The sequence below is a fragment of the Lissotriton vulgaris genome, chromosome 7 (genome assembly GCF_964263255.1).
Source record: "Lissotriton vulgaris chromosome 7, aLisVul1.2, whole genome shotgun sequence".
Classification (NCBI taxonomy): Eukaryota; Metazoa; Chordata; class Amphibia; order Caudata; family Salamandridae; genus Lissotriton; species Lissotriton vulgaris.
In genome coordinates this window covers 861381974-861407904 of record NC_141695.1, presented here as the reverse complement: position 1 = coordinate 861407904, position 25931 = coordinate 861381974, and the positions used below count along the sequence as shown (strand labels likewise).

At 47.0% G+C, this 25931-nt stretch overlaps 1 protein-coding gene across 3 annotated transcripts in view; it reads left to right on the top strand.

The window, feature by feature from the left end:
* Nucleotides 1-25931, top strand: part of LARP1 (La ribonucleoprotein 1, translational regulator) — a 773488-nt gene that overhangs the window by 348480 nt on the left and 399077 nt on the right. For all 3 annotated transcript variants that reach the window (XM_086931251.1, XM_086931250.1, XM_086931252.1), the window contains exon 6: nucleotides 21221-21370. In XM_086931251.1, the coding sequence (XP_086787377.1) occupies nucleotides 21221-21370 (150 nt within the window). The remainder of the gene's footprint in view (nucleotides 1-21220; nucleotides 21371-25931) is intronic.

Genomic DNA, 25931 nt, shown 5'->3' with positions numbered 1-25931 from the left:
GCTCGGTACCCGTGAGGCCTTCTCGACACCACGTGGACCGGCCGTCGATGGAACGAAGTCCATTCAAATACTGCCCGCAGTGCAACTCTAAGTTCCCGCACACAGATAAGCATCCCGTGTGCAACAGATGCCTATCTCCAGATCACAAGGAAGATAGTTGCCTGGCCTGTGTCCAGTTCCGGTTGAAAAAGACTGTCCGGAATCGACGGGCGGCGAGGCAAGAAATGCAGCGGTCGGCGCCAGAGCCCGATAATATCTTCGATGAGGAAGAACTAGCTAGCGCCGAAGACTCGGATCAAGACTAAGACCAATACTCGAAGCACAACTCCGATGATTACCTCGAAGAGGAGGACCAAATCGTCGATCTCGAGGAATACGATCAAGACATCGTAGCTATGGAAGAAGACTCAGATGACGACGAGGGGCGAACCGTGAGTACACCGCCCCATATAGACACTATACTGATATCAGAGACTCGGTTCGAGGCATCGCCAGCAGGCCTTAGCCAAGATCAACATTCTAGTTCTACAGCCCCGCCATACCGCCCGGCTAATAACATATTCAAAGAGCTCTCTGAGACACGCCATATGGCACCGGTTCCATCGAAACCTAAACTCGTCGACCAGTCTTCGGACCAAAAGTCGTCGAACCAAAAGTACTTGAGCCAAAGGTCGTCGAGCCGAAGGCCGTAGCCCCAACACAGCCTTCGAAGCCAAAGACCTTCGAGTCGACATCGAAGATTAAAGCTGTCGAGTCGAGCTCGGGTAGCCACCGTTAAGGGAGATACTGCTACACTTTCTATGCACAGATATGAATTCAGCAGCCCACATGCCTCGAACGGAATATGCTACTTACCAGTATGCATCTGTTCTTGGCATGTAGGGCTAATGACATTCATATTTCCCACCCACCTCCCGGTGCCTGCCGCAGCTGCAGCACTCCCTCTTTGCATGGCCATCTCTTACTATACTACACTCCATCTCTGCCACAATGGCGAAAAACAATCTGAGGATGCCCATGCGCACTGTAGTCCGAAGGAGGAGCCACCTATCTTGTGATACTTACTCTTCCAGGACAAAAATGTGCAATCATCCGGACCCAACACTAGGCGGCGATCTATGCACAGATATGAATGTCAGCAGCCCTACATGCCAAGAACAGATGAATACTGGTAAGTACCATATTCCATCCCTTGGATGCCTGATCTTTATTGGCAATGCTCTCTGCAGATGTGGGCCTTTTTCAGGCATTGTTCCTCACAACGCTCTATTTTCTGTGTCCTCCCTCTATTTCTTTGGTTTTGACAGTAGGCATCATACTCTCAACATTTCACAGGACACTAATATGTTTTGCGTAGGGACAACCTGAAAGGTAGACTGGGCCTGCACCATCATTTATTTGCTCTACCCTATGCACATTTTGGATCTTAGTGCCACTTTATGCTTTTAGCGATGCAGATTTTCAACCTCAGGTGCTTTTCTGTAGTTATTTTCTCACCACTCATCTAGATGTGGAGTTAATTGTTTCTAACAATATAGGATTTTTTCAGCTAGTCTATCACTGTGCTTTTTCAATGCCATTTACTTGCTAGGCAGTTAAACACATTAACTTCAAGACCTGGCCCGCAAGATCTTGCCAGCAGAAGACTTTAGATCCTCTTTGGCACAGATGATTTATAATGGACTAGAAACTACCAAATAGATTTTGGCAGCCTGGATCTTTTCTGCATTCATATGGTGTGCCTTACTCTCCCATCTAGTGTTTGGGTCCTGTATTGGCATCCTCTAGTCCCCACTCCCCTCTTGTTTGTGGGCAGTTTTAACTATTTGAGTTTAAACCCCTCCTTGTGTAACATCGGACGTATGCCCTGGAAATCCCTTGACACCGTGACCATCTTCAGATTTTTTGTGCCCATCGGACGTATGCCCTGGAAATCCCTTGACTCAGTGACCATCTTAAGATTTTTTGTGCACTTGGGTCTGGAAGCAAAGGGTGAACTCTGGGGTTGAAGGTTACATTGAGCAAAAAACGTTTCCACCGAAAATCACTATTGCAGGAAGAGTATCAATGACTACTTGTAAAGGGGAAGATGCAAAGAAAATGCTGAAAATGACAGAGAAACAGAGGTGAAAAGACTGAGACCGCGTGTTCGTAGGATGAGAAATTGGCATGGAACATACCCCCTTTTAGGTTTTGCCACAAATTCCACCACAAGTGTGCGAAGAAGCGCATTAGGGTTGCAACCTTTGCTTCTCAAATGACTGTAGTTCAGAGGATAGTCTGGTGTGTGCAGATCACTTGCCCAATACCATCCTGGCACAGTAGAAGCTGAGGTGCGCACACTACATGACGTTGTCCCAAAGGGACCTGCGGCCCCTAATAGAACCCAGACTATTTAGCAATGAGGAGGACATCTCGGAAACAAAGGAGACCCAAGAAGGAGAACTGGAACTCTAAATGATTGAGGGTCAAATGAAGATGCCTCTGGAGGGGCACACACACAAGGTAATAAACTCTCAAGGTTGGGTCACAACCGAGTCAGAACTTTCAAAGTAGACAAAAAGGACAATGCTGTCAATCGCCGACAACAGAGGGCTAGATGAAGCCCAAAGAGCCAATCTGGTCCAAGGACAAGGATCACAACTGGAGGCAACCCCTCAAACTCTTTCGAACCTGTTCAGATATACAGCATTCCACTAAGAGAACATGTTGGAACAGAGTAACAAGAGGAGCTGGAAAACACAATCACTCCAGAGCTACAGGGGGATATGGGAGATGAATTCTTCACACTGGAAAAATAAAGAGGGTCTTTCACAAATGATAGAGGGAGTGGGTGACTGACCACACATCTATCCAGAGTCACCAGATGACCGGACATCTATTCAGAGTCACCAGATGAAGAGGTGGAATCTTAACCATTACCACCAGATGACATCACTGCATGCAATGTCTTAATCAAGAGGGATATGGGGTTCAGCAGTTAGAGGAGCAGTCAGAAGCATGCTTTCTCTTTGAAACATTGCCACCCGAGTGTAGGAAGCTGGCTCTGTATATACTATACCAAAGTAAGGTATAGTGTGCAGAGTCCAGTGGAACCCCAAAGGCTTACAGAGGTAAAAGTAGAAAATTCCTTACTCTTTGTGGTGCCGGAGAGCACTAAGGATTTATCAGAGGGTTATGTTGAGCATTATTGTACACCCTCAGGGAAGGAATGATTTCACACTCAGACTGAACTCTGACCAAAAAATATTTCTTTGTTGTATTTTATTTTTAGAAGCAATCCAGACTTGGTGCAGGTGAGTAAAAATACTTTACTGATAATAGTTGAATGTAGATACAGGTAGGTCACATGGTTAGTAAGAGTTGAAGTTTCTTTTTAGTTACTTTGCACTTACTTTGCACTTACTTTGCGATTACTTTTTAAAGTTTCTTAGGTTTCCATACCTAACACCCTTTAGAGTTTTTAGCGGAAAACAGTCAATGCAATCCTATGGAGAAAAAGGGGGCTATCGTTTTGCAGGTAAGTAAACAGTCTTGAGGGTTGAGTTTCTGTGGTTAAGGATAACTCCAAGAGCACCCTCAGCGGCCTCTAACGATGGCACAAGAAGTGCTACAGCCCTTAGAGGTCTTCCCTGACCTAAGTGCCCTTGGTACCATTTAGAAGGGACTGACATGAGGCCAGAGTGCCCCAATTGAGTTTGGTTTTTAATGCAGTTTAGGTAAAGAACATGGACCCTGGGTACCTGTCAGGGGTGGGCGGAATTTGCGTAGGCGCGCTACGTAAAGTTCCGCAAAACTGTAAAAAAAAATCTCTGCGAACACGCGGAATTGCTTGTTCGCAATGCTTTTTTCCTGTTTGCAATCGCTGTTTGCGTGCTCGGGGAGAAATGTCTTGCGAACACGCATTTTGAGAATGCAAACAAGCAAAAAATTCTGCGAAACGCATATTTTGGGGGAATTTGAGGTTCTCCGCAGAACGCGAAATTATCCAAATTACCCAAACTCCGCAAATTTCGCGAGCGGAACGGTATTTACCGCCAAGGCCTAGTACCTGCTTGGCAGGAACCCAAAGCACATTTAAAGTAAATCAGCAGTTTGGCAAAAAGTGGAGGAAACCATGCAAAAAGAGGACACTGTACCCTTACAATGTCTAAACCAATTCTTAGACATTTTAAGTGCAGTAATGCCATTAAGAGTATATGGTGCTGGGCTGTCATTACGAACTCCACAGCACCATAATGTCTTAAGTGAAAACTGGGAACTTTGATATCAAACTTGTGCAACACATTTAACCCACACTGATGCCAGTGTGGGATTTAATGGAAAATGTACTCAGAGGGCATCTTAGAGATGCCCCCTGAAAAACGACCCAACACATGTTCAGGCCAAGTGGCTGCTTGCCAGGTGCCACCACCAGACTGGTTTCTGGACCCTTGGGTCGAGAGCATGCTGCTTTTGTGGGTCTTAAACAATGCACATTCTGGGACGAGATGCCAAGCCTCCTCCTCAGGATGGCTAGAGTCCACGAAGGGGAAGCCTCAAAGGCTTGCCTTGCCGCCTTTGTGAGCTACCCCAGCCATTTGCCACTTCCAGCAACTGGCCCCCACCAGTTCTGACCCCCACTTTAGGCGGTAGAATCTGCAGGAACACCAAGATAGGATTCTGACATGGGATCAAGTGTCCCGACAATGCCTGCAGACCCTTTCTGAAGGATCCCCTGACTGCGACCAGAGCCAGTAACGAAAACCCGCCACAAGACACCCCTACACCCAACACCCCACGGTCTTGGGTGGCAAAACCGACTATCTCCGCATTCCACGACATCCTAACTTACCTCTCCAACCAGTGGTCACCGCCAGAAGATCTTTGTCCATGAGCCTGCAGTGTTGAAACCGGAGAATCCCCATTGAAAACGGAGCACTCTGCGCCAAAACAGCACCCTGCGCCCAACTGCCGCTGCGGGTGTACTTTGTGGGCTAACTCTGATCCCCCTCTGACCTGGGCCTAATACCAGGAGCTTTGCTCCTATGACCTTGGGGCCTGCTCGTGAGCAGCCGCCAACCAGAGACCTCCTATTCCCCATTGGATAACATTGGGCCTCGGCACTCTGCAACCCGCCGCTCTAGTGCGTCTGAAGGTGTTTTCAGAGTGTATCCTTGACCCTGGGGGGAACCTTGGTTATAACCCCAGAATACCAACTCCCAAATAACTCCTTACCTGCAAACCGTTAACTTAATTTTTCTCCATAGGAATGCATTGACTGTTTTTCTGTACATTGTTTTAAGTGTGGAGTTGGTTTGTATTGAACATTAAAAAACGTCTGTGTACTAAGTGTCTAGGAGATGTCTCATTGTGATATCTAGGCATATCACACTGATTTGTAAAAGTAATCTAAAAAAGTAATGTGCATAGTAATCTGAAAAGTAACATAAGTAATTTTCAAACATTGACTTGCCTGTAATTCAATCAACTGCATGTGAACCTGCATTCAATTGTAAAACATTGCATAAGATTTTTCAAAGCATTTATTTCACTTACCTGCACCAGGCTTGGCTCTAAGAAATAAAATAGCTAAATATTTTTGATACAAACAAATTGGTCTGAGTTCAGTCTTTGTGTGATACAATTTGCTGCCCGAGTGTGTACAACAAATGATTACCACTACTCTCTGATAAAGCCTTACTGCTTGTCACACTACCATAAATAAAGAGTAAGGTGCTATCTTCGTTTACCTTGGCCCGTTGACCTCTGCCTCTCTTTGGGGTTCCACTGGACTTTGCACGCTATAACTTATTTTTGTATAGTATATACAGAGCCAGCTTCCTACTTGCAGCTGTACCCTCACCACTGGTATAGTGCACCCAGTTAGAGGGGTGGCTGACCTATGCCAGGGCGCTGGTTTGTAGGCATGGCACACAGGGATGTGTGCCATGTCGACTCTTCACTTTGTTCTGCACCAAAACATGCAGAAGCAGTGTGTGGGTGTAAAGGTACAGGACCTCGAAGGGTGGCACAACAAGTGCTGCAGCCTTGGATGACTTTCTTGGCCTCAGTGCCCTTGGTACCTATGGTACAGTTTACAAGGGACTTGCATGTGGCCAAAGAGTGGCAATTGTGTTTTGTCTCCATGCAGTTTAGGGAAAGAACATAGGCCTCTGTACCTCGTTGCAGGAACCCCGGGCAAACTCAAAGTACATCAACAGTTTTGCAGCGTAAATCGTTCTGGATTCACTATGCCAGGCATTATCATTATTCCGCCATCTAGTGTATGGGTCTGGAATTTTAGTCACCCCCCGCAACCTCCCATTCAAACTTTTTAAGACACCTGACTAAGGGTCAGATAACCGGGACGACGAGAGAGAAGCCTTTTCGACTGAGATCTCTACTTTCAGCGGAGAATGCGCTTGCAGGGGGCTCCCTGAGCGCCGGAATGGACAAAGCACTCTTCAACTTTTGCGCCAAGTGTCGCCATAAATGCGCACAGAAGGACCAGCATCCAGTCTGTAACCTCTGCCTGCCGGTCGACCACCACAATGATGACTGCAACACGTGATCGGCGTTCACCCCCAAGACCCTCACAGTATGAGAGGCAGAGAAGGGTGAGCCACCATGCAGTGGCAGGGCCACCTCCATCGCTCTGAGACTAGGGCCTCTCCAGTGGAGAAGAGGACAACATCGCAGAGGGACCAGAGGACTGCACAATCGGCGAGGTTCCGAAGAAAACGTCGAAGGAGGTTAGTCATCAACCCCCAGACACTCGAGCGACACTCGAAAGGGTGAAGCGAAGTCCTGAGTGACACTCGTAGAAGTGAAGCAAAGTCCTCGAAGGGAGCATTGCCTCTGAAAATCTCAGTGAAAGCAACAGCACCCAAGGACAAGCAGCCCAGTGAATCCTTCGAAAAGGACTCCCAGGCGGCAAAAGCCTTAGAAAAATCAAGGCTGTCGGAGGATGCCCTCGAAAGGGACACCTAGACGCTGAGGAAAGAAGGGCCAACAACTAATTTGGCGTCGACTACCTCGAAGCGAAGCGCACAAACTCTCGACGCTGAACAGGCCGCAGAGATGGAAAGTAAGAAGAGTCTCAAGGCAGAAATGGCGAGCATCCTGCAGCGAATGACTAAGTGACAGAAGGATGAACCAGTACACCATCCCCCCAAAGGTGCTCTAAGTCAAAAGCGAGGACGCTGAATCGCTAAAAACACCTGAACGGGTCAAGGAACAGGAGGAAGAAATCTATTTCAAGGGCGAAGACGACGAGGTTCAACAGTCCTACCGGGACTCTACACCTTCGGAGGCACAAGACTTGGAGTGGCAAGACCTTGATGCCGAATTGCTGGAAGGAGTAGACGCCTACCTTTCGAGGCCTTCACCCCCAGACGACATAGGAATCTACAATATGGTCATCCAAAAGACTGCACAGACTTATGGGGTAAAACTGGAGGAGCAGCCCAAGGCATGTTTCCTCCTGGAAACTCTGCTGCCTCCACAAACTAGGTTCCTGCCCCATGCTCCCTAGTGTACTGGATCAGGGAAGGGATGCCTTCAAAGAACCAGCAGTATGCAAAGCAGTGTCTCCCAAGAACGGGGAAAAAGTAAAAGCACTCCACAAAGGACCCTGCATACATCCAGGGTTCAGTGCCAGCTGATTCCATAATCACAGCAACGGCTACGAAGAGGGCCAATGTACCCTCAAATGCCGGACCACCTCCAGACAATAAGTGAAAGGCTGGACCTAGTTGAGAGGAAAGTGGAGCACAGTGCAGCAATTCAATGGTGCATCGCAAACTCAAATGCCCTAATCAACAGGCATGCATACCAGCACTGGGAGAAAGTGAGGCATCTCCTAAAGCATCTACCAGACCAGTACCAACAAAGGGCCCCTCACCTGGTAGAAGAGGGCAAAAACATGGCGAATACATGATTAAAATATGCCTTGGATGCTGCGGACATGACCAGCAGACAGATGATCGGAGTGACTGAGAGAAGACACGCCTGGCTTAGAATTTCAGGCTTCAAGCCAGAGGTGCAGAACAACATCCTGAACACGCTCTTTAATGGAGAGCAACTGTTTGGCACACCAGTGGACGACAATGCAAGCCAGTTCAAAAAGGACTAGACGGCAAGATCCATGGGAGCGCTGCAGTTCAGAGGGATGAGAAGGGGTACACCTGCGAGAACGCCAAGTGGTAGGGGAGGCAACGTGCCTACTACGTCGCACCAAACGTTCTAACAAAGTTATCAAAGGAACAACCAAGGCCAGCTACAGCAGGGACAGCAGCAGAAGAACTGGCAGCACCAACCCTGGGGCCAGTCCTTTCGAGGGTACGCACACCGACTGGGGCAGACTAGAAGATGTCAGCAGCCTACCTCCAAGTGAGTTCGCCAAAAAGCAGGCACCCACCCTAGCAACACCGCTGAGTGGGCAAAAAGACATACAAAAACGAAAACCGGGCATATCACAACAAACAGTTCCTCGAACACACAACACCAGCAGGAGGCAGAATAAAAGACTTCATCTAGGATTGGAGGAAAGTAACCGACAAATGGATACTAAACATCATACAATACGGATACTGCATAGAGCTAGAAAAACACCCTCCAAAAAGAAACCAATAAACAAGGCACACTCAGCAAAGGAACTTTCGCTCTTGTGACTAGAAGCGCTGAAACTGCTCAACAATAAGGCGATAGAGGTAGTACCGCACAACCAAAGGAACAAGGGGGTTTACTCCACTTACTTTCTCTTGCCAAGGGTGGACGAAATACTAAGACCTATCCTAGATCTAAGGTTCTTGAACAAATTCATGAGGGCTCAAAGATTCAAAATGACTTCCCTACAAGAGGTAATACCACAAATACAGCAAGGGGATTACATGGCAACTATAGATCTAAAGGACGTGTACTTAAACAGCCCCATCAACCACAAACGTCTACTAAGGTTTGTGATCAACCAAACTCACTACCAGTTCACAGTACTGGCATTCGGGCTTAAATCCGCACCAAGGGTGTTTACAAAGTGCCAGCAGCAATCGCAGCACACCTACGAAGGCAAGTAATACACTTATACCCTATCTCGATGACTGGCTCGTAAAAGCAAGTTCGTACAGCCACTGCAAGCACATCCAGCAGGTCGTACAAACACTGACTCAACTAAGTTTCTCTATCCATTGGGGAGTCAGTCAAGTCAAGAAATTTATATAGCGCGCTACATACCCAGAGGGTCTCAAGGCGCTTGAAGAGGGGTGGGGAATTACTTCTCGAATATCCAGGTTTTAAGTTGCTTTCTGAATGCTAGGTGGTTTTGAGTGAGGCGGAGGTGCCTAGGAAGTGAGTTCCAGGTTTTGGCCGCTAGGTAGGAGAATGATCTTCCTCCCATGGTGGTTTTGTTGACGCGGGGAACAGCAGCGAGGGCTTGGTTGGAAGAGCGCAGCTGGCGGGAGGGGGTGTAGAAGGAAAGACGTGTGTTGAGACATTCGGGTCCAAGTTCGTAAAGAGCTTTGTGTGCGTGGGTGAGGAGGCGGAAAGTTATCCTCTTATTGACTGAGAGCCAGTGGAGGTTTTTCAGGTGACCAGAAATGTGATCTTTACGCGGGATGTCTAATGAGAGTCTGGCTGATGCGTTCTGGATGCGTTGGTGTTTTTTCTGAAGTTTTGCGGTGGTACCGGCGGAAAGGGTGTTTCCGTAGTCCAGGCGGCTTGTAACCAGTGCGTGGGTGACCGTTTTTCTGGTTTCGGTGGGGATCCAGCGAAATGTTTTTTTGAGCATGCGAAGAATGTTGAAGCAAGATGAAGAGACGGCGTTGACTTGTCTGGTCATCGAGAGTGAGGAATCCAGGATGACGCCTAGGTTCCGTGCGTGATCCGTCGGGATGGGTGCTTTTCCAAGGGCCTCTGGCCACCAAGAGTCGTCCCAGGCGGAGGGGGAGGTACCTAATATAAGGACTTCTGTTTTGTCTGAATTCAGTTTCAGACGGCTATGCTTCATCCATTCGGCTACCTCTTTTATTCCTTCATGTAGGTTGGTTTTGGCGATGTTTGGGTCTTTGGTGAGTGAGAGGATCAGTTGAGTGTCATCAGCGTAGGAGATGATGTTGAGGTTGTGTTGGCGTGCGATGGTCGCGAGGGGGCTCATGTATACGTTGAAGAGGGTGGGGCTGAGTGAAGATCCTTGTGGCACGCCGCAGATGACTTCAGTGGCCTCTGACTTGAATGGTGGGAGGCGTGCTCTGAGTTCTTCCGGCAAGGAATGAGGTGATCCATTCCAGTGCTTTTCCTTGGATTCCGATGTTTCTGAGTCGTTGTAACAGGGTGTTATGACAGACTGTGTCGAAGGCTGCGGAGAGGTCGAGGAGGATGTGGGCGACTGTGTCTCCATTGTCCAGTAGAGTTCGGATGTCGTCTGTTGCTGCGATGAGTGCGGTCTCAGTACTGTGTTTGGCTCGGAAGCCGGACTATGAGGAGTCAAGGGATTTGTTGGCTTCGAGGAAGGCGGCGAGCTGGTTGTTGACAGCTTTCTCGATGATTTTGGCCGGGAATGGAAGGAGCGAGATGGGGCGGTAGTTTTTGAGTTCGGTGGGGTCAGCTCTGGGTTTTTCAGAAGGGCGCTGAGTTCGGCGTGTTTCCAGCTTTCTGGGAAGGTGCCGGAGTTGAGGGAGCAGTTGATGACGTCTCGGAGGTGTGGTGCTATGATGGAGTCTGCTTTGTTGAAGATGTGGTAAGGGCATGGGTCTGTGGGGGATCCTGAGTGGATGGAGTTCATCAGGCGGATGGTGTCCTCAGTGGAGATTGGGTTCCAGTCATTAAGGATGTTCAAGGGGGGTGAAGATACGGCAGAGGGTTGGGTGGGTTGATCTTCGGGTTGGTTGTCGAAGCTGTTGTGGATGTCTGCGATTTTGTCGTGGAAGAACGAAGCTAGGGAGTCGCAAAGGGTTTGAGAGGGGGTGATGTCGTTGGAGTTGGCAGTGGGGTTGGTAAACTCTTTGACGATGTTGAATAATTCCTTGCTGTTGTGGGCGTTTTTGTCTAGTCGGTCTTTGAATGCGGTTTTCTTGGCAGTCCGGATCAGTTGGTGGTGTATGCGGGTGGCGTTTTTGAAGGCGTCCCTGGTGTTGGTGTTTGGGTCTTTTTTCCAGGCCTTCTCAAGGGAGCGACAGAGTTTCTTGGATTTCTTAAGATCGTTGAACCAGGGGGCGTTTTTGCTGCCTAGTTTGATTTGATGTTTTTTCAAAGGTGCTAGGTTGTCGGCGGTGTTGGTTAGCCATTGAGTGAGGTTAATGGCTGCTTGGTTGGGGTTCGATGAGTGGGCAGGGGGTTTTGAAGAAGCGATGAGGAGATCTGGTCGATGGTGATTTTGTTCCAGTTTCTTCGTAGGGTAGGTTGAGGATGGTTGTGGGTTGTGGTCTTATAGTAAACAAAGTGAACGCAGCTGTGGTCCGTCCATTGGAGAACTGTGGTGTGACTGAAGGAAATATGTTTGCTGGAGGTGAAGATAGGGTCGAGTGTGTGGGGGTATTAACAAGTTGTTTGAGTCCGAGGTTGGCGAGATTGTCCAGAAGAGTGTTGGTGTTGTTGTCGTTGCTCTTTTCCAGGTGAAAATGAAGGTCTCCCAATAGAATGTAGTCCTCGGAGGGGAGGGCGTGTGGGGTAATGAAATCAGTGATGTCTTCAGTGAATTGTGCACGGGGTCCTGGTGGCCTGTAGAGGAGGGTGCCTCTGAGTGTGGTCTTGGGGTCGGTGTGGATCTGGAAGTGAAGGTGTTCGGCGCTAGAGAGGTTGACGTCCGAGCTGGTTGAGATGCGGATGGAGTTCTTATGGACGATGGCGATGCCTCCTCCTGTTTGGTTGATGCGATCTTTTCGGATGATCTTGTAGCCTTCCGGGATGGCTATGGTGATGTCTGGGGCTGAAGAGGCGTTCATCCAAGTTTCTGTTAGGAAGGCGACGTCTGGAGAGATGGTGTCTAGTAGATTCCAAAGGTTGATGGCGCGGCTGTGGACCGATCGGGTGTTGAGTAGGATGCATTTTAGGTGGTTGGCGTCAGATCTATGTTTGGTGTTAGTGGATGAGGGATTGGTTTTTGTGCAGTCAAACTTGCAGGAGTTGCATGTGAAGGGTCCATGGGTGTGTCCAGGTGCGGCTTGGGCGCAGTTGGGGAGTCGGCCGGGGTTTAGTGCAAGGAGGGAGGAGGAATCGTATGTAATGCGGGTGGGCTGGGACTTAAGGGAACCAGGGGGTCGGGAGCGGTCCAGGCGCGGACGGGCATAGACGGGCTTACCTTTGGCGCACCTTCGGCGCGGCCGCAGCGCGTGGACGCTGCGCGTTGGGACATCTGACATAAATGGAGAGTGGAGGGGGGCGGAGCGTGGGCGGGTCAGCTGGGAGGCGGTAGCGGGGAGGGTCAGCTGGGAGGCGGTAGCGGGGAGGGTAGGCGGGCCAAAGGAAGGCAAAACAAACACGACAAAATGGATCCTGGGAAAGTGAAACTGGGGCTGAGGAAGATGCAATATAGCCAAAAATAGCCAACCGAGCCGGAACAGATCAAGACCTTCTTAGGGGCAGTAATCGACACCATACAGGCCATAGTGTTCCCCTGCAAGAAGAGAACAGTGGCGATACTGAAGGAAACATGTCTTTGCTGCAAGGGGCAAGTTCTGACAGTGAGGACGGTGAGCAAGCTAATGGGAATGATGGTGTCATGCATTCACCTAGTCCAAAATATTTGACTCCACATAAGACCATTCCAGGAATGGGTTCACCTGCAATGGTCCCAGGCAACAGGGAGTTGGGAAGATTTAGTGGTTGTCGCATGCAGTGCGCCAGAAAATAGCGTGGTGGAACAAGGAAAACCTATTGCAGGGGAAAGCATTCACACAGCCAGCTCCCAATAGTGACCATCACAACAGACACCACCCAGCTAGGGTGAGGCGCTCACATGAACAAACTCAAGGTGAGGGGATTCTGGTTGCAGCAAGATGTGGTCAAACACATCAACTACCTAGAACTAAAAAATGTTTTCCTAGCCTTAAAAGCCTTTCAGAAGGAGCAGTACGGAAACAGGGTGTTGATCCAAACGGACAACACAACCACCATGTTCTACATCAAAAAACCAGGAGGAACACAGTCAGTAGCACTATCCGGGCTAGCACAGGAAATATGGACATGGGCCATTCCACTAGAAATAGACCTACTAGCAATACATCTCCCAGGGAAGTACAATGTGGAAGCAGACACTCAGCAGGCAGACATTAGCATCCCACGAATGGGAGATCAATCAACAGGAAATAAAGAAAGTATTCCGGAAGTGGGGTACACCGCAAATAGACCTATTTGCAACACACCAAAATACAAAATGCCAACACTTGACATCCAGACCATCGTGCTATGGATAAGTTGGTCAAAGACATTTGCATATGCTTTCACCCAGATACCACTGATACACAGAGTACTCGGGGAATGCAGGGTCAGCACCATGTCACTGATACTAATAACACCTCAGTGGGCCAGACAGTCATGGTTCTCGTAAATAGTGGAGATGGTGCAGGCACCAGCACACAAATTCTCAAAACAAAGGGACCTGTTAACAATGCAGAACGGAAGGGTGCTACACCCAGATCCAGAGAGCCTCAACCTGGCGGCATGGCTCCTGAACACCTAGTTTGCACACCTCAAACTGCCGACGAGCACAATGGCAGTGCTCAGGGAGGCAAGAAGGCCTACCACAAGGAAATGCTACGTAACAAAGTGGAAAAGATTCTCAGAATGGTGCAATAGAGAGGATCTGCAATGAAAGATCACAAGGGAGTCAACAGTACTAAAATACTTAACACATCTACTGCAAAGTGAACTCCGCTACACATCCCTAAGGGTACACTTAGCGGCGATTGTGGCTTACACAAGAGGAGAAACTGGGAAAAGTTTCTTCACCTTCCAAGTAGTAAAAAGATTTCCAGAAGGAGCAAAGTGGATCGCACCTCCAAACAGAATTCCATCCAGCACCAGCATGGAACCTCAATGTAGTGCAGCCCCAATTGATGAAGGCACCATTCGAGCAATGCACAAGGCTACACTGCACATGCTCACGCTAAAGACTGCCTTTTAGTGGCTATCACATCACTGCGAAGAGTAAGTGAATTGCAGGCGCTAATACTTAAAGAGCCCTACTTGCAGATACACAGTGATAGGATTGTAATGAGAACAGACCCACACTTCATGCCAAAGGTGGTGTTGGTTCCACATCAACCAAACAATCCAAATACCTAGTTTTTTCCAAAAACCAACTACAAGCACAGAGTGCTGCAATATATAGAAAGGCCAAAGGACTGCAAAAAAACAAAGCAACTTTGTGTTCGAGGCATAGGAGCTGCAGATCGTACACTTTTGCAATAGATCGCCACCTGGTTTTGGGCTCGGATGATTGCAGGTTGTTTTCTTTAAAGAAGTTTTTGTAGTCACAACATAGGTGACTCCTCCCTTGGACAATACTGCGCATGGTCGACTCCATCCTCAGATTGTATTTTTTCCGCCACTGAGTTCGGATGAAAGTTTTTCGCTCCGGCTAGAAAAGACTTTTTCAGCAACTTCGAAGCGTGAAACTTTAAACATTTTCGACATCGAATAGACTTTTCGACATCACCAGCTACATTCCGGTGTGTCAACGCAGGCTGTTGGGCCTATCTGCGCCGTCCGGCCTACGCCTCATGGACAAGACTCCATTCAAGAGATGCCTGGTATGTCGAGCAAAATTCCCTCATAGCGACCATCACAAGGTTTGCAATCTCGGTCTATCGCTGGGACACGACGGGTCGACCTGCACAGCCTGTGCATATTTCCGATCGAAAACCATTCATGATCGGAGGGCCCGTCGACACGAGATGAGATCAGCGCCAGCACCGGAGGCCATCTTTGAGGGGATCGTCGGAGAAGATGTCTCCGGGGACGAGTATCCACTCTAAGGTATCTAAGGACGAAGCTCCACTCGTCGCCGAGGAAGACTCGCCTGATCTCCAGATCATATCGAGGACAGAGGACTCAGACGACTCTATTCCATCTCGGCAGCCCGTGAGTACTCTTGCCCCTGCACAACATACACTACCCAAGCCAAAGGTCGGCACTCTGCCCATGGGGCCCAGTCGAGACCGAAATCTACCCTCAAACGCCCCGCCTTCGGGCTCGGCTCCGAGGAAAAAGACTACGTCTTCCGGTGCCTCGGCACTGACTAAACCACATGTGCCAATTCCACCTCCTCCATTGGCACTGAAACATCCTTCGACACCGAAGGACTCAGACACCTAAGCCAAAACGCCCTTCGGTGCCCAAAGACAAAGATCCTTCGGCACCCAAACTAAAAGACACATCGGTGCCGAAGCCAAAAACTGTACCGGACCCGAAAGCTTCGACACCGAAACCTTCCGGTTCCAAAAATAAAGATGGAAAGCCAGAGTCCGGCGCCGCAGGGCCAACAAGACCGGTTTCCACGCCGAAATCTCCTACATCGGTACCAAAGACTCCAAGGCCTGATACAGAGACACCTAAACCATCTGACAAGCCTACCAAGCCGAAACCACCTTTGGCACTGAAAAATTTGCCACAGGACTTGATAACTTCTCCTAAAGCAAAAAACACAAAACCACCCCTATCTGCACCGAAAAAAATCGACGCCGAATAAGATTGTAGAGGAGGAAGAACTGTTTAAACCAGATCCTAAACAAAGAAAGGTCCATATCAATCCAAAAACTGGACATGTGGAAGCCATTCCTTACAAGAAGAGACCAGCAGAGACACCACTTCTACCTGTGGTTTCTGCCAAGAAGGATTGTGCAACTTCTCCAATGCACCCTTCATCTCCTTCACCTTCTTCCTCTCTCTCCTTATTTTGAACCTATAGCTTCTCCTGTTCAATCTCCTGCATCATCACACCACACTGATGAGGAGTATGATTTAGGTGGGGGGAATGACGTACCAGAGCCACATGCATACCCTTTAGATGAGGATGTCCCTCCAGAATATCCTAAGGATGACTACATATATGGTTTTCCACCACACAATGTACCAGACATTCCTGATCCTCAGTACTACCCAACAAAACCTTCCCCTCCAGAAGATAGTATTGGGTTTAATCTTCTATTAAATAGAGCTGCCCTTTACCATGGGGTTCCAATGCACTCTGATGCCATTGATGAGGATTTTTTACTGGATACATTTGAGCAGTCACAAAGGCCTACGCAAATACTACCCATGATCAAAGGAGTCATTAAACATGCTCCAGACATTTTTAAAGACCCGGTACGATGTAGGGTGTTAAATCCAAGAATAGAAAAGTATAGACCAGCACCATCTGATCTAGTCTATATTAAGGGACATCTGCCACTAGACTCTTTGGTAGGGTCTAAAAGAGCCAATTCCCAGACTTCTGATGACACGCCCCCGCCTGACAAAGAATCTAAAGTTATTGATGCGTCAGGGAAACTGATTGCTGCGCAGGCAACAAACATATGGCGCATAGCAAACACACAAGCCTTACTCTCACGCTATGACATGGCTCACTACGACCAGTTAGAAAAACTAATGGAACACCTCCCAGATCAATACAAGGATCAAGCAGCAGAGCTCTTACAGGAAGGCAAATTAATATCCAATGCCTCAATTAAATGTGCACTAGATGTAGCTGACACTGCATCCAGAGCAGTCAATACTAGTGTTCTACTCGGACGTCATGCATGGTTACGCATTTCAGGTTTTAAACCAGAGGTACAGACTACCATCTAGAACCAGCCCTTCAATCAGATCCTCTTGTTCGGGCCTGAAGTGGACAACACACAGGATGGGGAGCCCATCCCTTGCATTATACTACACAAGGCCAATGGAACAGCCAACAAAAACCGTTCCATTTCAACCATCTAGAGCTGCTAGTAATTTTCCTAGCACTCAAAACGTTTGTTATAGGTACGAAACAAAGCTATCCTAATCCGGACAGACAATATGACAGCCATGTATTATATACAAAAACAGGGGGGGGACACTCTGCAAATATCCCAGCTTGCACAGAACATTTGGAGATGGGCCATTCCTCAAAACATACACCTAACACTAGAACACCTTCAAGGAATTCACAATCAGATAGCAGATCTGTTGAGTCTTCAGTCACAACAGATTCACAAATGGGAGATACACACACAAGCTCTTCAACCATTCTTCCAAATGTGGGGGCATCCACAGATAGATATGTTTGCCACCCACGAAAATGTAAAATGCCCACCTTTCGCCGCCACGTTTCCACACCCACGGTCGGAGGGGAATGCGATATGGATGAACTGGTACGCTTTTCCGCCTCTCCCACTCATTCCACTAGTAGTACGCAACAGTCTCTCAAACTAATACTAGTGGCTCCCACATGGGCACGTCAGTCATGGTTCAACACATTACTAGATCTCTCACTGGTTCCACATCAAAAATTACGGCTCACGCCATCCCTCTTAACACAGAACCATGGAGAAATAAGACACTGAGAACCAAGCCAACTGAATTTGGCAATCTGGCTTCTGAAGTCTTAGAGTTTGGTTACTTAAACCTACCACCAGACTGTATGAACATAATTAAGGAAGCTAGAAGACCCACTACCAGAGCATGTTATGCCGCTTAGTGGAAAAGATTTGCAATATATCGTAACAATAATCACATTGATCCTCTGAATGTTTCCATCCAAAATATTATTTGCTACCTTCTACACCTACAGGTCCAATTTGGCTTATTCTTCCATACGCCTGCATCTGGCAGCAATTGCAGCCTATTTACAGAATAGGCAACATCTATCTCTCTTTAGAGTACCTGCAATTAAAGCATTTATGGAAGGATTAAAACGAATAATCCCACCTAGGTTACCACCTGCTCCAGTATGGAACCTAAACGTGGTCCTTACAAGACTTATGGGACCCCCTTTCGAGCCTTTACACAAGTGTAAATTGCAATTTCTAACATGGAAAACTACTTTCCTTGTTGCCCTCACCCCTCTCAGAAGAGTTAGTGAAATACAAGCATTCACAATACAAGAACTATTTTTCCAGATACATCCTAACAAAGTGGTTCTTAGGCCCAATCCTAAATTCCTGCCAAAGGTTGTTACTCCTTTTCACCTTAACCAATCAGTAGAGTGACCAGTGTTTTTCCAAAAACCGGACTCTGTTGCAGAAAGGGCATTACACACAGAAGTTAGAAGAGCTCTGTTATACTACACAGACGGGACTAAATCCTTCAGAAAGACAAAACCACTATTTGAATCGTTCTCTCCCCCACAGAAGGGCAATCCCATCTCTAAAGGAGGAATTGCCAGATGGATAGTAAAGTGTATACAAATATGCTATCAAAAAGCTAAACGTACACAAACGGTTCCTCCTAGAGCGCACTCTACTCGCAAACTATGAGCCTCTATGGCTTTCTTAGGAAATATACCATTAGAGCACATATGCAAGGCAGCAACATGGTCCACAATACACACCTTCACTAAACACTATTGTGTTGATGTGCAAGCCAAGCAGCAAGCTGCAGTAGGCCAAGCTGTCCTTGAAACACTATTTCAGTATGCTGCAACTGATACAAGCGACCACGGCTAGGGGAGACACTGCTGCACAATCGTTGCAAAAGTGTACGATCTGCAGCTCATATGCATTGAACGGAAAATGCTACTTACAAGTATGCATCTGTTCTTGGCATGTAGAGCTGCAGATTTGTACACGCCCTCCCGCCCTCCCTGAGACTTATATCCGTTCCAGTACTCCTCTTACTTGGATGCACATGCATGGACATCCTTTCTCTTTACTTCTAAAAACTCCATTTCCCATCATGGCGAAAAACAATCTGAGGATGGAGTCGACCATGCGCAGTATTGTCCAAGGGAGGAGTCTCCTATCTTGTGACTACAAAGACTTCTTCCAAGAAGACAACAACCTGCAATCATCCGAGCCCAACACCAGGTGGCGATCTCTTGCAAAAGTGTACGAATCTGCAGCTCTACATGGCAAGAATAGATGCATACTGGTAAGTAGCATTTTCCTTCTTTCGCAAGCAGTTTTTTGGGACGACCAGTTACCAAAAATACCATTGCACTATGGATTGCACAAACCGTACAACTATGCCACAAACAAGCTGTGCAAATAGTACAAGGAGCAGCTCATGCTCACTCAAGGAAGAAAGGAGCAACAATTGCGTTTTGCAACGTGAATCTTTCTGGATTCACTATGCTGTGCATTATTCCGCGGTCTGGTGGTTGGGTCCGGAATCTTAGTCTTTTCTTTGTTTTTTTGTAGCCCAGGTGGGCGTCTACGTCCCACCTCTTGGTGTATTTCCGGTGATGTCGGCACGCTTCCTGCGGAAGCTCCCACTCTTGGGCGCAATCTTCATATTCTTTTTTTTCCGCAGTTGGGTCTGGATCGTTCCCGAAAGGGCTCCAGACATTTTTAGAGAAAGAAGAAAAATAACCATTTTGGACGAAAAGATATTGGAAAGGCTACAGGAGACTAAATTATCGAAGACTACGACGAAGGAGAAGAAGAACTTCAAGCACTTCGACATCCATCAGAGAATGCACCCTCAGGGGGCCCCCTGAACGCAAGAGATGGATAACACTCCTTTAAAATTCTGCTGTAACTGCCACCACAAGTATGCGCAGAAGGACCAGCACCCGGTTTGCAACCTTTGCCTACCGGTCAACCACGAGAGAAAGTACTGCAACGCCTGCTCCGCCTTCAAGCCGAAGACTCTTCTAGTTCGAGCTAAGCAGAGGATAGCCAACGCCAGCATGCAGGGCAACGGCTAGCCACCGTCCCTTCGAGACCTGGGGCTCATCAGACGAAGAAGACGTCGCCGCCGGCGAAGACGACTGCTACACGGTCGTAGAGACCGATAACACGAAAACTCTTAAAGGTAAGAGACTCTACAGCCCCTAAAACCCAGAGAGACCCTGACTCTCGAAAAACAAAGGGAAAATCCTCAAACGCCGAAAGCTTTGGCGTTCGTAGCTACACCCAGGCCCAGCGGATCCTCTGAGAAGGATTCCCTGGCGCCAACAGCTGGAGAACAGCAAAAAACATCGAAAAAAGTCCACCAAAAGGAATGTTCGACGCCGAAGGATAAAGACCCAAAGAGCACTTCGGCCTAGGCCCTGACATTGGGCACGCATCGTGTTTTTTCCCTCGCTGCCTTTAGGACATGTTCCCTTGAAAGGCAATTGTTGCAGATTTCATGAGGATCCTTTGGCAAAAATGTATGGTAACATTTGGGTAAACCGTTTTGCATTCTCAAAGCACATGCTGGTCTGGTCTAGTCGTCACTCAATGTAAACCAGGACCTACCTCCTCGCCCTTGTGCTGTTTCGAGTACTCCAGTGTTACTGAGTGAATTCTCTCTTTTTTTTTTGTCAATCCGTAGAAGTTTTGGTCTTTTTTTTCAGCGCTTCTCCATCCTACCGCCAGATTCCAAGGCGGAATAAACAATCTTAAGGTAGCGGCCATGCCTAAGATCCTCTTGGGTGTAAGTCTGATGTAACAGGAGGATGGACAAACTACCATATGGCAGTCTAGTGCGACACTCACAAAAGACAGTTAATTCCAGTCAGATGGTGAAATGATGCACAGCATGTAAATCCAGAAATGATTCACGCTACAAAAGTAACTTTTCTTTTTGATATAAGTTTGTTTACTTGTTGTATTTAGTATCTTTAAAGTTATATTGTAGTGAAGGTTTTAAAAACATGGTGTTGACTACATAGGTAGTTAAGTTTTGTAACGCTTTCTCAAACGTTTCAGGAAACATGAGCTTGGGCAGTTGGCTTCATGTCAATTTAATGAAAATGTTTGTGATGGAGACCTAGGATTTTAAGTAGTTTTGTGTTAGTTCTGCTGCCTTCAGTTGTATGACCCTCCTGACAGCCCCTTCTCTTCACATTACTCAAATGACGAAATAAGATCTCAGATTAATTGGGTGACCTAGTACAGCTTCTAGCTGAGAGTTCTTAAGTTAAGCGATTGGCTTATGAAAGATATCCCATTAATACCAGTGAATGTGCTGCAGGACTAATGTCCCATGGTACTACTTTGAGTAAGATTCATAACCTGTCTCCGCCAATTGTGAAATAAAAGCTATCTAAAGTAATGAGAGGTCTTTTCCATTCATCAGTGTTAAAGGTGCACACTATACTTAATATTTCTTGTGTTTATTTTTTATTTTTTAGGATGGTTCCCAGACAACAAGCAAGATCGGGACTGGATTGACCATGACGACACCTCAAGTGTAAAGAGTGAAGGAGCATTGCGTGGTAGTTTCAGGGGCCGGAGTCGTGGCAGAGGACGTGGAAGAGGTCGTGGCCGTGGAGGCCCACGCTGTATGTAATTTCTGTCTTTTACATTTCTTGATGAAGTGTGCATGCAACAGGCAGTCAAAATACCTAGTTGAATATTTATGCAGGTTTTTGCAAATATTATTCTGGCCTGGAATCTGGGGCAGTATTTTTTTGTTCCAGGAGACAAGTTCATAACCCTAGCACAAGCATATCATTGCAGTTTATAACGATTTTCTGGGGTCCTCTAGCAACAGGTGATTTAGGTCCCTTTTAGGTGTTTTCATAATATGCAATTTCAATACACAATGAAAATCAAGATGCTTGCCACTTCTGGGAAGGTGATTTGACCCCTAAGGTTTTGTTGCATTTATGCACCAGAAGCTATGTTTTCACTACCATTGGCATTCTCTTTAGTTTGAGGGAGCTGGATTAATCCTCTCTGGTAACTCCTGGGTTTGACAAATATTTATTTCCAGATTACGTTTTTGAAAGTTTCAGTGCAAAACAGGTCAGTAATGCTGTACAGAATTTTTGCAATTTGGAGCATCTTTACTATTTGTCTTGCTCCCGATTTCTCTGGTTTTGGTGAAAAATTTGAAAGCTGTGGTCTGAACCCAACCACTGCTGCTGAATTTGAAGTCACATTGATATAGGAAAAGCCCTGTTTTATAAAATACTCTATCCAGACTGCAAATATGCTTCCCATTGTAGTAAATGGTGCTCTAACAGGATTTTATTAATCTATACACCGAACGATGTGGTGACCACGGATCCCTGTTACTGCAGTTCAGGCAGGATACAGTGTGGTAATTATAAACAGTTAAAGTAAGACTCTCTGCACAAACTTTCAAGACTGGAACAGAATAATTTGTAAGCTTAGTTACACCCAACCCTTCATCTCCCTGATGGGCAAAACAACCACTGCCATAACCAACTTCACCAACTGCATGACCATGGTAGCAGACTGCATACGAACCAACTACCTGCAGCTCAACACAGATAAGACGCGAGTACTGGTCTTTGGCAAAAAGACCAGCCCATGGGACTACACCTGATGGCTTTCAGAGCTAGGACCAACACACCATGCAAGAGATCGAGGGACCATCCTAGACCACAAGTTCAACATGTCGGCTCAAGTCAACGCAGTGTGCACCTCCTGCTTTTACATCCTACGTATGCTGCGATGTGTCTTCAAATGGTTGCTTCAGAACACCAGAGGGACCTTCACGCTGCACTCATCTCCAGCAGGGTGGATTACAGCAACACTTTGCCTGAATCTCCAAACAACTTCACAAACTCCAGACCATCCAGAACACCACTGCACGACCCATAATCGATCTTCCACGATGTAACAACATCATACATCCCAAAAGGAAGCTTCACTGGCTCCCCTTTCACAAGCTCAACAAATTTAAACTCGCGCATCCATACAAAGCCTTACACAGCAGATAGCCAGAATACCCAAACAGCCGCATACTGTCACCAACTCAACTGACACCTATGCTTTGCCTCACTCACACATTCCCTTCATGTGCAAAATTGAAACTGGAGGTTGCTCATTCACCCACATCGCACCCAAGCCCTGAAACGAACTCCCTCAACACATTGGAGTCTCTTATTTAACTTAATGAATTCCGGAAGAGGCTGAATACCTGGCTCTGGATACAAGCACCTTGGGGACCACAAAACTGCATACGTGCTTGGATACCCTCTCTGGTGATGAGTGTGCTATACAATGTAACACAACACAATCCCAGCAAAATCTTCTCTTTCATCCCATTACAAGTAACGTAATTTGACAGTTCGAGTGGAAGAAGCATGTTTTTCCTGAGGAATACTCAACAACCTTATGGAGGTCAAACCACTGTCACTGATTAATCTGTCATGCAACTTGACCGCTTGAAGGAAATTGGTTCTCCAGTATTGGGGTGTCTTTCATAGATTCACATGCCGGAATCATTCCCCGTTGTCGGAGTCCCACGGTATGTAAAACCAGTAATAACAAAAAATCCTTGTTAATAACCAACCAGGAAGTAAAGTAGCCCTCCGCTACAGGAGCAAAAGCTCCCACACTCATGACTATCCTATTCATTTTGTATAGACCAAACTGCAGCCAATCAGGCGACAGCACCCACCAGAATGTTCTCCCCAGAGGCTCAGGCTCTCAGATTCTCGCAGAGGAGTGAAACCAACATAATTGCCTGAGGGAGCCTCTGAGGGGAGGTGGGCGGGTGCATGTGAATCTATGAAAGACGGTAATGTTCTGCACAGTTTAACTTGAACCTCTTGGTTCTCCTCAGGTATACTTATAGACAAAAATAATGATAATTCATTCCATGAAATACTCCTTATTTCAAAGATTTCTGTTTATTTTTTCTTTTTAATTCATATGAATCCTTTAGTTTCCAGGACAATTCAAATTAACATCTCCCATTTACCCAATGCATTTCGGGTCTATGGTGACCCTTCTTCGGGGGTCTCTATTGAAAAAATCAAGAAAAATGCAATCAGCCCTTTAACCTATATAAGTGTATACATTGACATTTACATGTATTTATACCCACAATGTTCTTAAGTGCAAACAAACATCTAAAAATCATGGCATGTCCTCTTATAACGATCCCTGAATGGCCTCCCTTGCAATGTTCTCACTACCCACAAAAATATCCGTTTTTTAATTTAGCGCTAAAACGTACCAAACATCAAAACCATGCTTTACGCTCCCAGTGCAACTAACTTAACCTAGTTTAACAACAAAATAACTCTAAACGGAAAAGAGTTTAGCCTAACAAACATTCTGCTCCTCTTCAGCGCTTTACTTACTGAGAAATGAAATCGTCCCTCGTTTACGTGGTGTCGGCCAATCCGCTGCTTCCTTACTGTCAGTGCAAAGCTATTTAAAGCTCCATGCTCTCTAATTGGCTCTGTTTGCGATCACGTGATCGCGACCACGGACTGATTTTTTCAATAGAGACCCCCGAAGAAGGGTCACCATAGACCCGAAATGCATTGGGTAAATGGGAGATGTTAATTTGAATTGTCCTGGAAACTAAAGGATTCATATGAATTAAAAAAAAAAAATAAACAGAAATCTTTGAAATAAGGAGTATTTCATGGAATGAATTATCATTATTTTTGTCTATAAGTATACCTGAGGAGAACCAAGAGGTTCAAGTTAAACTGTGCAGAACATTACCATCTAGATAACGGGTTTCCCCGATGTCTCACTTTTGGCAATATATTTACTAAGTGTTTTCAGACTAAAACACCAGGGAATGTTGCACAACAACGAAAGGATCAAATGAAAAGAAAACAACCATAAAAACTAGAGTGCTGGACGGACCCTATCATAATCTATGAAAGACACCAATACTGGAGAACCACAGATTACAGGTGTAGGAAGGTGGATACCTGACTATGGTTGCCCCCAACTTTTTGCCTGGTGTTTTGCTGGTTTTCCGACTTAGTTGACCTGGGGCCCTGCCAATCAGGACCCCAGGCCTACTGCTCTCTCTAAAATGGATTCCATGTACCTTAGGTACGTTTCCAATTGGTACTGGGCCACCTTATCAGACCCTGTAACTCAGGGCTAGGTGTACCCAGGGGCTACCAGGGGCTGCAGCATGTATTATGCCACCCCTGGCTGGCCCTCTAAATCTGACACAACTGGCTGCACGACAGCTGGGGCAAGGTGGTGTAATCACCCTTTGCTTTAGATATAGTATACCTATATCTAACCCTAAAATGGACACACAGATTCCTATCAGTCACTCCTATGGCAGGCCTTGACAATCCTGAAGGCAGAGTGCTTGGAATCGTGTGAGATGGTGCTCTGGCATGAGCTGAGCCCGTTTGCAGCTTGCGGAACCAAGTCCTAATAGCTGTTCCATGATAACGCATACCATATACTCTTGTGCATTATAATCCTCGCGGTTATATGCTATCTTTGGTATCGCTTTACCAAAACATGTCGAGTAAGGTGTCATACGAATTGGAATACTAACCCCTCGCCAATTCTTGCGACAGGGTTAGCATTCCACCTTTCTAGAGGGACACGACATGTATGTAACTGTGAACCCCGGTTAAAGTTAACTCAAGCCTCAGCATCACAAAATGGATGCTGCCACCACAGACACAAGTCTGACCCCCTGCAGCTGGGAGTCCTTCCAGCGAGGGGAGCTTGGACAAAGGGTTTCCTGTCAGGGGCGGTGCTAGCACCATCCCAGACAGGGTTTTGTGTATCCTGGGTAGGCAGGGCTTTACAGGAAGGTGACTGCAAGTGGCACCCCGGTGCTCACTACGCATCTGCCGGCTAGAACCAGTTCCAGGGGCACACCAGCCCCTGAGCTGGGGAAAGTCCGGCATGGGAGAGGGGTGTAACCACCCCCCTTCCTGCTCCCACCCCTAGGGCAGGACCTAGTCGCGTACCCACCCCTTTCTTTCGGATAAAGGCAGGAGCGGGGACCCTTCCAAATTAGATCATCTTTGAATCAAGAAACTACTTTCCACGAAAGGAACTCTCGACTCTTCTCAAGATTTCTCCCTTGTGACTAAGGAGTAGTCACCCTGCATCCGCAGGCACCATCTAAAGAACACTGCGGTT